The sequence below is a fragment of the Pteropus alecto genome, unplaced genomic scaffold, assembly GCF_000325575.1.
Source record: "Pteropus alecto unplaced genomic scaffold, ASM32557v1 scaffold86, whole genome shotgun sequence".
Lineage (NCBI taxonomy): Eukaryota > Metazoa > Chordata > Mammalia > Chiroptera > Pteropodidae > Pteropus > Pteropus alecto.
In genome coordinates, this window is record NW_006442109.1 from 27,170,550 (window position 1) to 27,184,459 (window position 13,910).

Consider the following 13,910-nt stretch of genomic DNA (forward strand, 5'->3'; position numbering starts at 1 on the left):
AAGATTTATTAAAAGGAGTAAACATCTCAATATGTGTCTTCCTGTCCAAGAATGTAGAGTTTGTGCTGCATTTGGATCTTCTATTTTTTCTGTTGTTTTCCAGTTTTTTGTTGCTAATTCATGGAAAAGTTATTTTGATTCCTATAATTTTACCTTGAGCTATAGTATCATTTGCTGTTTTTAAAATATTTCTAAATTGAATCTATGTTCTATATAGATATAAATGTCATCTACACATAATTATTCAATGTTTATTCCTTCAGTTTCTTTTCTTTCTCTTACTTTTATTTAAATAAATCATATATGATTTATATGAAACTTTCAGAAGGCAATTACATACCAAACTTCAATATTGATAAAATATGGAGCAAAACGTTAGAGAAGGGACAGTTCTCTAAGAGCTAGAGAAAGTATCCTAAGGTTAGACCCTTTAAGGATAAGTAAAATAAGGAGCAGGAAAGAGGGAGCACCGAAAGAGCCCAAGGAAGTTAAAGAAGTGAAAACAAGTGTGGAATAAGTATTTCTAGAGCATTTGGAGGGTGTGACTTGACTGTCTGGGAATAAGCTAGAAAAGGAGGTGCACCAGGTTTTGAAAGCTTTTAAAGCACCAAGCAGGAAAGCTTAGACCAGGTTGACTGCCTGTTAATGGTCTGGCCTAGGGGGATGGCAATAGAAAAGGAGAGGAAAGGAAGAGAAATGGGAGATATTTTGAGAAGAAATTAAATTTATTTTGAAGGAAGAAATTAAATTAAGTAAAGATGGGATAAAAGAGAGATGTGGGGGCAGGTTTTAAGGAAGAAACAGAGATAATAAATAGCTACATTTATTTAGCTTTTACTGTGAACAGGGCCTTTCCCAACTGTGCCAACTGTGTCGTGTCTTTTATTTCTTGAGCATGCTATGTTCTCTCTGTGTGTTTTAGGGGCTTGCACATGTGCTGTCTTCTTTTCTAGGAACACACTTGCTGCTTCCCTTCCCATCTGTCACCTGTCTGGCCTTGCCAGCTCCAGCTCATTTTCTGTGCCTCAGTTAACATTCATTCCTTCAATAATCTTTCCTGGACCCACCACTCAGACTAACTTGCATACCCCTCTCATGTGCTTCCATCATCACTCATACCCTGTTTTATTTTGGTGTTGATGTTTTTGTTTTAAACTGAATTCTAGACTTCATTCAGATTTTGCCAGTTTTTCCATTAATGTCCTTTTTTCTGTTCCAGGTTCAAATCCAGAAATAATATTGTGTTTAGCTGTCGTGTGTCCTTAGTGTCCTCTGATCTGTGACAGTCTGTTAGTCTTTCCTTGCATTTCATGACCTTGACAGTTTTCAGGAGTAGTGGTCAGGTATATTTTGTAGAAACCCTGTTGTGTGTTAATTGTGTGGTTACTTATCAGTCTTATGTAGACTGTAAGGGCAGTCTGTGAGGGCAGATACCATGTGGCTGTCTATACACATTGGCATTTATACCTCTTGGGATATTGTTTAACACTATGTATACTGAATAAATACCTTTTGAGTGAGTGAGCTCTTACTTATTCTGCTCTCTTATTAGGAAATGAAAGATGATTCTGACAGTGAAAAGCAACAGCAGATCCATCATATCAAGAACTTGTACGCCTTCAACCTCTTCTGCCAGAAGCGTTTTGATGAGTCCATGCAGGTCTTTGCAAAGCTTGGCACAGGTAACAAGTGGGTGTGGCCTTGGGATAAGGAACTAATGGAGGGAGGGGAAACTGGTAAGGACAGGGAGAAATGATACCAGACTTCTGAGAAAGGGGAAAGCCGATGCTCATCTAAATTGATCTTCATACCTAACGGGATGCCGTGGGTGGCCAGGTGGTTACAAATGTATAGTCTTTACCTTAAGAATCTGGTCTCACCCATAAATACAGACAGAATTCCAATTTTCCAGGGTAATTTCCCTTGCCCTCTGAGAAGGTTAACAGAAACTCATTTAATTCAACAAATGTGTCTTTGATCATCTTCTATTTATTGAATAGAAGTGTCTTTGATGATCTTCTATTTATTCGTCTAAACAAAAGTCCCTGACTTGAACTTAGTAGGATTAAACAGTAGGTCATTTTTGAGAGCCAACACAGGGCAGTGCTGTGAAGCCCTTCCTTTTCTCAGTGTCCTAAAAACTCTCGAGACATTGGCTGAGGAGCGGGCACTCTAGAGTCGGGCTGCCTGACCTTGGGCAAAGTTGCTGGGACTCTCTGAGCTTCGTTGTCTTATCAGTTTTTCCTTAGGAAATTTTTTTTCTCCTATACTTTCAGTCAGTCTAATTCGTATATGTATATGTGTCTGTGTATTAGAATGTAGTCATGCCATTTTGTAATGTTGTAGTGAAATATATATATAAATAGTGCTTAAATTATAAGTGTATAGTTCATTGAGCATTTATGAACTTAGAGTCATTTTTTAAAAAATCAGTCTGGAACTTGTTTTATTTGATCCTTAAATCACTGTGTTTCTTTCTGGGGAATCATGCCTACCTTCTGTATAGATCCCACCCATGTGATGGGCCTGTACCCTGACCTGTTGCCCACAGACTACAGGAAGCAACTGCAGTATCCTAACCCTCTGCCTGGGCTCTCCGGGGCTGAATTGGAGAAGGCTCACTTAGCTCTCATTGACTACTTGACACAGGTAGGTATGATAGAGAGGTGTATGGAAGAGTTTACCTGGGAGTTCCAGCACCTTATTCCTTAATGGCAGAGAATTGAGGGCCTTCTGTAAACCACAGGCATTCCATAAACAAACGTTATAGAAGTCTGCGTGGGCACAATGTCCTGCTTCTTCTCCCTCCTCAATAATAACATTGAGCTGTTTTATTTTTATTTTTATTCTTTTTACCAAATCCTGATAATGGGAAACACACTCGATTTCTAGTAAATTTATAACTAAGCTGTTCAGAAACTAAAAAGAGTAAATTTTAGTTGACAGAAAAGAATATTTTAAAACAAACTTTTTTGTAGCATATATAATTTTGGGGAAAAAACTGCTTTATGCAGAAAACTTGGAAAACACAGAAAAGTATAAAGCAAAAATACAAATCACCGATAACTCTATCTACAACCCAGAGAAAAGTACCTTACATTTTAGTGTTGTCCATCCAGACTTTTATATGTATTTTGGGAATTTGTTTTGCTTATTTATTTGGTTTATTTATTACAAATGGATATCAAACTGTATATCATTTTATAGCTTACTTTTTAAAAATTGATCCGTATATTGAGAGAGTCTTTCTGTCAATAAATAATCTTCCGTAACTTGTTTTTTAGTATTTAGATTTTAATTTTTTGTCAATTTACTGTTGTGGAGATAAGTGAAATTTTAAAGTTGACACTAAAACTCACATCTTCATTGAAGCTTCTTAACCCCAAATTTCTTTCACAGAAAGCTATTATTTCTTTCCTGTGCACCCACTCAGAGTCAGAGAACTTAGTGCATTTTTTTCCTTTTAAGTGTTCTGCAGACCTTTGTAAGGAGTACCCCGGGTAGGCACTGAGAAGTATTGTGAGGAAAATTGTAAGCCAGCTTTCCGCTACCTGCTTCTGGATCAGGCATGCATAGCCTTGGCATTTTCTTGACATAGGATTCCAGGGATACCCACCTATGGCTGGCAGCCTGCATGAAGCACACAAACTTGCCTCTTTGCACACTGCATGGCCCATGTGTCAAGTAAAAACGGTTCCTGGGGCAGAATGTTTCTCAAGCCTTAGCTTTAGGGCTCCATGAACACATTCTTCCCTGGCCTCTCCACTGATGTTTGGAATGTGTGACATTACCTGTCACTGCTGTTGTGCTGGAGAGATGGTAGAGCATATGAGACAATGGGCTTTTCCATCAGACACAAAATAATACAAATTCGATGATTTCATATAATGAAGTTCTAGAATAGGTAAAAACTAATCTCTAGTGATAAAAATCAGACCAGTGGGGTAGGGAGTAGGTGAGATTGTCTGGGAAGGGAACTTTCTGGGGTGATAGAAATGTCCTGTTCCTTGGTTGGGGTGGTGATTACAAGCATGAATATCTGTCAAAATACATCTAATGGTGCACTTAAAAGGGATATATTTTATTGTATGCAACTTATACCTCAATAAAGTTAGGGTTTGTTTGTTTTTTTTTTAAGAAAATAGGAGAACATGGGCTTTGGAATCAGACCCTAGTTTGAAACCTGCCTCTGCCACTTATGAGGTATCTAACATCTACGCCTTGAGTTATTCACTTGTAAAGTAGGGCTAATAATACCTACATTTCTTTTAAGTTTAAAATAGGATAATATATAAAGTGCTTGGCATAGTGCCTGGGTGTAGTGAATAATTGTTATTGTATCTGTGGTAATTTGGCACTCATCTATTTTGATCCCTGATAAAAAATTGTATGCTATCACAGGGAGTCTGTTGAAGATTAAATGAGGAAAATCTGTGTCAAGGGGAGTTAGCACTGTGTATGGTACATTAAATATGCTCCATGGATTTCAGTTGTTTAAAAACTTTTTCTCAAAAAAAAAAAAGAAAAATTTAACATTGTTTCTTTTACTCTTTAAATTTTTATTTTAATTCTACTTCCTCCATAGAATTCGATGCTAATATTATATACATTTTGATCTTGAAAATCTTTCATTGAGCACTCTGTCATATCTCTGTAACAAATGTCATTTTAATTTTTAAATTTTTTTGCAACTAAATGATTATGTTTTAAAAATGCCATCTGAGTTGAACTGTAACAATTATTAATGCACAATTGAGCGATATATTATAAGTATACTTAAATTTTAAAGAACCATTAAATATTATAACTTCAAAAAAACTATATGCTAATGTGAGTTCAGGGTGTGGATAGGTGTGAGCTGATTTGGAGGTGTTTGGAATTACTTACCCGGTAGATTAGGTGATAAAGGAAGATTTAGTACTGGCCTTGATCCCACATGTTTGGCCTTTGCAGAAACGAAGCCAATTGGTAAAGAAGCTGAATGACTCTGATCACCAGTCTAGTACCTCCCCACTCATGGAAGGCACTCCCACCATCAAGTCCAAGAAGAAGCTCTTGCAAATTATTGACACCACCCTGCTCAAATGCTACCTCCATGTGAGTTCTCTGAGCACTCAGATACCTATAATACCCTAGTCCCTGAAACTGGAGGAGTGCCACTTTGGGGTACCTGCTACTGGTAAGGGTGAAATTTTTGATGGCGGGAACCACCTAATCGTTGCCTGATACCTGTGAGTTTCTTGGAATTGAGAAGTTAAGTCAAGATACTGACCCAGAGTCTTGCAGTAGGCTGGTCTTCTCTGGTAAGATTGGAGTCAAGGCTACAAGGTGCACATTATTTCCTCAAAGGAAATATCTCATTCCTCCTCTGGCCCACCAAAAACCATCAAAGTATGTTGTGTGAAAGAACATAAATGTTCTTAAAGCCGTACCTATAGTTCTGAAAAGGGGTGGTTTGCTTTTTCTTGCTTGTGTTGCACCCCCGGCCTTTCAGCCTGAAGCAAAGCTTGGCAGGGTAAGGGTAGGGCTCCTCCGGAAGCAGTTTTCACTGAAATCCTGCTTCTTCTGCAGACGAACGTGGCCCTGGTGGCCCCCTTGCTGCGCCTGGAGAACAATCACTGCCATATCGAAGAGAGTGAACATGTGCTGAAGAAGGCTCACAAGTACAGTGAACTGATAATCCTGTACGAGAAGAAGGGGCTCCATGAGAAAGGTGATTGGAGGCAGGGCTTTTATTGATCTGGGAGGGCTCTTGCACGTTGACAGGGGAAACCGAGGTGTGACTAATCTCCCATGGCGATAAGCCTTCTGGAAGAGTCTCATGACCTTGTTCTTGGGCTTTGTGGCCAGCTCTGCAGGTGCTGGTGGACCAGTCCAAGAAAGCAAACTCCCCTCTGAAAGGCCATGAGAGGACGGTGCAGTACCTGCAACATCTGGGTAATTACAGCTTTTGAAAGGGGAGTAGAAAAGGGATTGTGTTCAAACGGACCTGCTCGCTCTCCATCTCTGATTCTGGCTGGTCAGTCCCCTCCTTCCTTCTTGTGTTTCCCATCTTTGTTCCTCCATCTGGGGTAAAAGTTTCTCAGTGGTAGAACCAAGAGAGCCCCTTGGTATGTAGCTAGCCCAGTAGGGCCAAGCAGCCCTGAGTGACTGGTGCTTGGATAGAGTTATCTTCACTGGAAGATAAATTCTGGGGCAACTTGGGCACCTGCCTTCCCAGTCCTATAGGCAGGGTGGGCTTCACCTGCAGACGAGTCTTAATGTTTCCTTCTAGGCACAGAAAACCTGCATTTGATTTTTTCCTACTCAGTGTGGGTACTGAGAGACTTTCCAGAGGATGGCCTAAAGGTAGGTCACGGGAGGTCTTTGGATTTACCATGGTTGGTCCTGATTCTCCTTAGGACAGTGGTGGATGGAGCGGGAGGAAAGATTTGTGCAGTTTCTCTGGTGTTCGAAGGAGTAGACTGGGAAACGTGAGAATATAGCGTAGTGTAGTGGAAAGAACCTTGCACAGGTGTCAGGAGACCTGCGGCCTAGTCTGTCACACACTAGTTGACCGCAGATGCATTCTTGTACGCCCTTCCCCTCTAAAAGTCTGTCCACTTGACCCCTCCATGTGGATGCGTGTGCGTTAGGCAGCATTGCAGTCAGATGGTTCTCCTGCTGGAACTCAGGTTTGTTTTCACAGATATTTACTGAAGACCTCCCAGAGGTGGAGTCTCTGCCACGAGACCGAGTGCTTGGCTTCTTAGTAGAGAATTTTAAGAGTCTGGCTATTCCTTATCTGGTAAGATATTTTTTGGTGTGAACTAAAAAGTTTCAAACCCAGAATCCAGGACCACATGGGTCAGTTATTCGGCAGTTCAGGTTGGGATTTGTGTCACTTGGGGCTTGGTAGAAATGTAAGGAATATGGTTATTTCACCATCCTCTGAAGAAAGAGAGCCCAGTACGCCAAGCTGGAATTGTTACTTTTTGTTGCTGTCTTCTAAACCTAGGTAAAGTACAGAGGGGTAAAAGAGAAGGATGTTCAAGAAGAACATTTCAAAGCCACATTTGTACAGCCTAACTCAACTATGACCACAAGACAGCCAAATTAGTTTTAAGTACCAGAATGCAAATGTTTAACCTTCATTACATGGGCTGACTTGGAGGATTGTGAGACAAAATTAATAAAGAAGCTTAGATTGAAAATCAAGAATTCCTAATGTTGCTGGGTTGTATTGTGAAATTTCCCAGTGGTTTTAGAAGAACTGTCCCTTGGTAACCTCTGCAGCTTAATTAGGGGACAGTCTAGATGAGACCTGTTGGGCCTTAAAAATATGAGGGAGGCCGGGTGATGGGGCTAGATCATAGCAGTGAGGATACCAGGCAGACCTGCGTCTCACCTCAGGAACACGTCATTCACGTTTGGGAGGAGACGGGCTCTCGGTTCCACAACTGCCTGATCCAGCTGTACTGTGAGAAGGTGCAAGGTCTGATGAAGGAGTATCTCCTGTCCTTCCCTGCAGGTACTAGTCCTCATAGAAAGCTGCGTGGCCCTGGGCCTTAGAGGCAAACAGGGACCTGAGGGTGCAGTATGATGTCGGGAAGCAGACTTCTCTGTGGGCCCCAGGTGTGCAGGAAGTTCCTCAGAGGAGCCAGGGCAGCTAAGTCACCCAGCACATGAGACTCAGCAGCTCATGTCTGGACATCTCTGAGTGTCACCCGAGGGGGAGGGGAAAGGAACAGATCTGTCTTCAAGATAAGAAAAAGGTCTGCCTGCCAAAGTGTTTTTCTGTGCAGCTTTTTTTTTTTTTAACCTCAAGCTGATGTTTGAGGGACCATGTGTAAAGACCGTAAACTAAGAGAAGGCCATGTGATGACATTGATCCCCACCCCCTCATTTTTCTTGACAACCCCACATTGCTGCCCAACAATATCTTTCATGGTAAGCTTGATTTCCCTTAAAGGCAAAACTCCAGTCCCTGCTGGAGAGGAAGAGGGCGAGCTGGGAGAATATCGACGGAAGCTCCTTATGTTTTTGGAAATTTCCAGCTACTATGACCCAGGCCGGCTCATCTGTGATTTTCCTTTTGATGGTGAGTATCTGGCTTGGGTCCAGAAGCCACTTTAGCTGAAGGTAATGCGGAAACTGATCTTTCCCTTTTACCAGTCCCCAAACCCTCTAAGAAGCTGGACCTGGAAAATACCATGTGTTTCAGGCCAGTGCTCCTGTCTGTCCCCTCTGAAGACTTGACTTTTGTACCGTGACTTAGAAGAATCTCTTGTGGGTGTGAACTGCATACTAAGTGATAGCCAGGTTGAAACCTGTTTATTGCTTCAATACATGTTTTTGGCCACATTCATTGTTTAGCAGTTTTGTAATCTGGCATAATATCTCTGAAAAAGATACATGTCTGCTGTATAATAAGGTCAGTGAGAACAGAGACCAAGTGTTTGTTTACCTTAGCTGAAGTGCCCGGCACATTGTAGGTGCTTCCAATGCTCTTGGCTGTTGAGTAAGTCTTCTTGCCCAGTTCACAAGCAGTCACAAAGATGGGATTAAGTACCTCCTAGAATAGCTCCCTTCTCCTTTTTTAAATTTTAGTAATTTCTCCATGAATAAATCTCAAGTAATAAAAGTATTTTCTCCTGGTTTATATAGCTCCGATATCCATTTCTCAGTACCTTAGCCCCTGGCCTCGTGCTTGCATAACGGTGGTGGTGGTTACTTATAGTTCTTTTTCCTCATAGGTCTCTTAGAAGAACGTGCTCTTCTGCTGGGACACATGGGGAAACACGAACAAGCTCTCTTCATCTATGTCCACATCCTGAAGGATACAAAGATGGCCGAGGAGTATGTTGACCCTGACACCTCACCTCCCAAGGGGTGTTTAGGCAGGTCCCCCGGACAGAGGAGAGGTGTGAGAGGCTAAGAAGGCCACCTCCACTCTGCAGCAGGATCCAGAATCACTTCCTGTTCTGGCCCCTGATTTTGGCTATCATTAGGCTGCTGATGCAGGCAACATCGATGAGCTTTCTAGATGTGGCCCCTCTGGCCACATCTGTCTCACCACTTTCTCCCTTGCAGGTACTGCCACAAGCATTATGACCAAAACAAAGATGGCAACAAAGATGTAAGTAGTGACCGTGGCCTCAGGGAACACATGTGCATTTCACTGGCCTTAGCATTTCTAACCTGCTCTGGTTTGTCTACAAGTGACACTCGTATAAATTGCTAAGATGAGACAGAGCCAATGTACTGATTGATTTTGCCTGTGCATATTGAGGGAGAGGCAGGGTGGCCATTTGTCCTGGATTGCTTGGCATCATTCTGGCTTAATGTGTTGTCATCCGTGTGATTATGAGCAGCGCCCTTTACCCCTTTACTCTCAGAATGAGAGTCCTGACTTTATGATAAATTATGTGGTCAGCTTGTGGAGAAGGAATATCTGATGGTCCTGATAAGTTCTCATATCTGTCTACACTGCATGTGGATTTGTCAATGTCTGGAGACATCTTTGATTGCCATGACTGGGGGTGGGAGTGCTACTGGAATCTAGGAGGAAGAAGCCAGAGTTGCTGCTAAACAATACACAGGACAGCTCCAACAAAGAATTATCTGGCTTAAAATGTGGAGCACTGAGGTTGAGAAACCCTGTGGTACTGGTACCACCAGTAGGAAAAGTCTTCTCTTGGCTTAATCCTTACCTGTCAAAACATGTAACGGTCTCAGCCTTCAAAGCAAAGGAATTGAGGGAGCTATTTGAGTCATTCTGCAGTGTTGGCAATTTGTCAGCAGTTAACAAATACAAATTATTTGTTTTTTTCTCTCAGAGAAACCACAATCCTTAATTTTAATACCTTCATTTGACTGTTTGACTCTACCGAGATCTTTTAAAAGGTGAAAATGATGAGTTTTTTAAATGCTCCATGACAGCTGTTACTATAGACCAACCAACCCTCTTAGCTTTACTTGTGGCCATGCTGTGAGAGGTTCTGGGAGGGTTGCTGCCCGCCTGATGTGTGTGGCTTGTACCTGTGTGAGACAGGTGTATCTGTCCCTGCTCCGGATGTATCTATCGCCCCCCAGTGTTCACTGCCTGGGGCCAATCAAACTGGAACCGCTGGAGCCACAAGCCAACCTCCAGGCTGCCCTGCAGGTCCTTGAGCTACACCACAGCAAACTGGACACCACCAAGGTCAGTTCTTCCCGGAGAAATGTAGGGCACTTGCGGGGAGCGTTGAAGGAGAAGAGAGGACAGAGAAAGGATCTGGGGTTCGCAATCCCTGCGGCTTTAGCCATTTCCTCTGTCTCACTTCTGTCCCGCCTCACCCTGTTTCCATCTCTATTCCTGTCCCTAGGCCCTCAACCTTCTGCCAGCAAACACTCAGATTAATGACATACGCATCTTTCTGGAAAAAGTCTTGGAAGAAAATGCGCAAAAGAAACGCTTCAATCAAGTGCTCAAGAACCTTCTCCATGCAGAGTTCCTGAGGGTATGAGCCTTGCAAACCCTAGGTTGGGCTGGTGCTTTTTAGTATGAGACAGTTACCACATGTTCCTTTAGTCAAAAGCAAAGCTCTGTGTTCCTTGAAAACAACTTAAACAACTTGACGTTTAGTTGCAAGCGTTTCAGTTAGAGGCATCTCTGCAGGGTGGGACCATAGGACTTCTCCCCTGACCTCTCTGCCCTCCCAGGTCCAGGAAAAAATGAAGTGCATCATCACGGAGGAGAAGGTGTGCATGGTGTGTAAGAAGAAGATTGGGAACAGGTGAGTGTCCTCCGCAGCTCTGCAGGGTGTGCCCTGGGGTGGGTCATACTCAGGATATAGTTTGCACTTTAACCCAAGGAGGAAGCACGGCTGTTGACTCTCCTGGGCACATTTAGTTCTCGAGGCCCCATAGAGCAGTCCATGTCATCTCTTGGGGATGGGCTTTGAGAATTTAAAGACCTGAAATGTATGGCTTGGGACTGTTGACTTCTTGCCCATAAAGCCCTTCTCTGGCAGCTAGAAACTGGGATGTAGCCAGTGGGTGTGTGAGTTGTGTGTGGAAAGAAGTCTTTATTTTTTAAGGATGCACCTTTGAAAGAAGAAAAAGATCTTTTAGCTTGCTACCTCATGATTTGAGTAAAATCCTGAGCCAGGATCATACTGCTTTAAGGCATATGCTCTACTCAGTCCCCTTTCCTTCAAAAGAGAGTGTTTTGTCCTTTTTCTTACATGGCTGGAAGAATCCTTTTCTTTAGAGAGACCTCTCTGTCATTTGTTAGAATTAGCCTGAAACTTGTCCTGAGGAGCATCGTCGGCTCTCAATAAGCTGATGCTGAGTCAGGCCTGCGTACTGCCCCATCTGCCCATACGTTTCACATTGATGACTTAACAAGAAATATCCCCATGCACCCAAATTACATGGACCTCATTCTCCGTTTTTTATTGGACAGAGATGGTGTCTCTGTAAATCCAGAGATCCTAGGTGCAGGCTACTCTTTGTGGGGAGGGTGGGTGCTATTGGGCTGGCTGCCAGGTAAGGTGCCTTGTCCAGGTAAGAAGCAGCCTCTTAGGGGCAGTCCTCACTCCTGAGTTATTTGCCTTTCCTGCAGTGCATTTGCAAGATACCCCAATGGAGTGGTCGTGCACTACTTCTGTTCCAAAGAGGTGAACCCGGCGGACACCTGAGCCCAGCATGCCCAGGATTCAGCAGATGGACAGCTCGGCCATCCCAGAGAGGGGAAAAGGCACCCACCTTAGGAATCAGGGCTGTTGCCACCACCGGGTATCTCCCCATTTGGACACTACTGGCTATCTTGCGCCCTGGAACATCTCTGAATTTCTCAGACTTGTGATTTGGTGTCACTGGCTTTTTAATAGAAAAAGAGATTAGTTATACTTTATATACCATTATGTTGCAGGCAATTCCAGAGAATTTAATACCTGCTTGGATAGGAGGAGGTAGCGATGGGCACCGTCTTGCCTTTGCATACCAATCACTTGAATAAGGAAACTGTGTCAAGCTTTTGTAACCCCAGGGTTGTTTATTCAGTTTTCTATTAAGACACACACAGGACTTTACAAGAAGCCCTCAGCACAGCTGGTGGAGTCCATGAGAAGAGAGTAATACGAGAGCTTCTCTAGCTGCAAAGGTCAAATGCTGGTTCCGTAGGTAATGACAGTCATTTTTCCATGGTTACTGTAACCTGTGTTCTCCCAAGAACCTCCCCACTCATCTCTTTATTTTCCTGTCTCCTTTTCTTTCTCACTAATTTCTTCCTGTATCTCTCCCCTCACTGCTCCACCTTGGCTTTGTTTCCCATTTTCCTGATACCATGAATTAGTAATATTTAAGGCAAAGCAAGAAGCAAGAGGAAGTCCCATTTTCTAGGAATACATTGATAACCGATTGTCAGGTATGTTGTAAATAGATCCTCCTTGAACTGTCTGCTCTATGCCTCGAAGCCTAGGAGAGCGTCATTCTCAGCCTAAGAAAGGCCCTGTGCACCTCCCCTCTGGGCCAAGTGTGACACTAGCTCTAAGGATGGACAGCACCATACTGGGTGTATGACCTCTTAGGCAGCTGCCTGCAGAGGCTCCTGCTCCTGGTTCACCCACCAGCCACCCAGGGCATTTTGGTTTAGCCTTTGTGAGCGCTTTGTTTTTGTAGCCAGTGTCATCCACTTAACTTACAGCTTGGCCTGGCTGTCATTCTCCAGCTTTGTTTTGCGGAGGTTGGAGGAGCCCAGGGCATTTTGGTTTAGCCTTTGTAAGTGAGTGCTTTGTTTTTGTAGCCAGTGTCATCCACTTACCTTACAGCTTGGCCTGGCCGTCATTCTCCAGCTTTGTTTTGCGGAGGTTGGAGGATCGTGCTGGGATTTTGTAGGTAGCTGGATCTCTGCTACACACAGGGAATGGTCAGGTCAGGCACTGACATGTTGTCAAGCATACTCGTGAGGTATTCGTGACAGTGAGAGTGCTGCAGGAGGCAGGAACAGCAGCACATGGGTTTATAAAGACCTCACTGCTAAATCCGCTGACACTGTGTGTGTGGTGTGGGAGACCCCGCCTGCCACAGAGCACCCTAGAGACACGTAGGAGGAGCGTTTAGCACTGCAGGTTGAGGACAGGCGGCGAGAGTGGCCCTGCAGAGGTCCTCCTTGGGATTTTGCAGACTTGCAGTCTTATTGCCTCAGTGTCTTTAATGGTAGTGAGGGTGAGTAACGGTGCCCAACATTGACACTGTTTTAGTGGACTGTGACATGATGTGATCCTTTTTAAACTGCAGTGCTGTGCTGTAGACTAACTTGCTGGTAGACTAGGCTTCTCTGTGGAAGATCTGAAGGGACAGAAGGAGTACCATCAGCACCTGTTCATGGAGATGGGGGATTCTGCTCAGGTTTTGGAGGCCGAGCAGTGCTTTACAAGAGCCACCATCTTAGCTGGCCATACCCGCCCACTAGAAGCAGTGTTGCTCTTGGCCCAGTTTGTGCCAGCTCGGACCAAACTTCTTCTGGGAGTAGCCAGAAAATCTCTGACTGGCCCTCCACCGTGCAGCAGAAACACTCCACCACGCAAGCCTTGCTTTCCGGCCTGTTATGTTTGTATCTCCCATTTTCACTACCTGTGTGGCACATCAATTTGAAGCAATAGAATAAAGTATGCGTGTTTTCTTCCCTTCTGGAATACATAAACAGCCCAGTTTTCTTGAATTCCAGTCTTCCTTCCCTAGACTATCTTTGCCCTCTGTGGTGATGTAGAGAAGGCTGGAGATGAAAGTCTGTAATGAGGACTAATGAAGATCTCTTATAATAAACATCATAAAGTAAGAAACCAAGTCTATCTGGGTCTCTTTTTTCCCCCTTCCTGTGGAGTTTGATGAAAACCATAAGGTAAGAATTAATAAGAGTAAGTCAATTAGCGACTGTGAAAAAA

At 43.5% G+C, this 13,910-nt stretch overlaps 1 protein-coding gene across 2 annotated transcripts in view; it reads left to right on the plus strand.

Moving 5' to 3' along the window:
• VPS39 (VPS39, HOPS complex subunit) overlaps positions 1-13,910 on the plus strand; it is a 45,012-nt gene that overhangs the window by 23,557 nt on the left and 7,545 nt on the right. The window contains exons 11-26 of one of the 2 annotated variants that reach the window (XM_006920461.3): positions 1,553-1,682; positions 2,507-2,649; positions 4,954-5,097; positions 5,572-5,713; positions 5,851-5,937; positions 6,275-6,348; positions 6,689-6,787; positions 7,393-7,510; positions 7,952-8,080; positions 8,736-8,838; positions 9,073-9,118; positions 10,034-10,183; positions 10,347-10,481; positions 10,684-10,757; positions 11,588-12,709; positions 12,834-13,808. In XM_006920461.3, the coding sequence (XP_006920523.1) occupies positions 1,553-1,682; positions 2,507-2,649; positions 4,954-5,097; positions 5,572-5,713; positions 5,851-5,937; positions 6,275-6,348; positions 6,689-6,787; positions 7,393-7,510; positions 7,952-8,080; positions 8,736-8,838; positions 9,073-9,118; positions 10,034-10,183; positions 10,347-10,481; positions 10,684-10,757; positions 11,588-11,663 (1,650 nt within the window). In that variant the 3' untranslated portion in view covers positions 11,664-12,709; positions 12,834-13,808. Of the gene's footprint in view, positions 1-1,552; positions 1,683-2,506; positions 2,650-4,953; positions 5,098-5,571; positions 5,714-5,850; positions 5,938-6,274; positions 6,349-6,688; positions 6,788-7,392; positions 7,511-7,951; positions 8,081-8,735; positions 8,839-9,072; positions 9,119-10,033; positions 10,184-10,346; positions 10,482-10,683; positions 10,758-11,587; positions 12,710-12,833; positions 13,809-13,910 lie in introns of those variants that run through there. The other variant, XM_025038811.1, reaches the window with a different exon arrangement.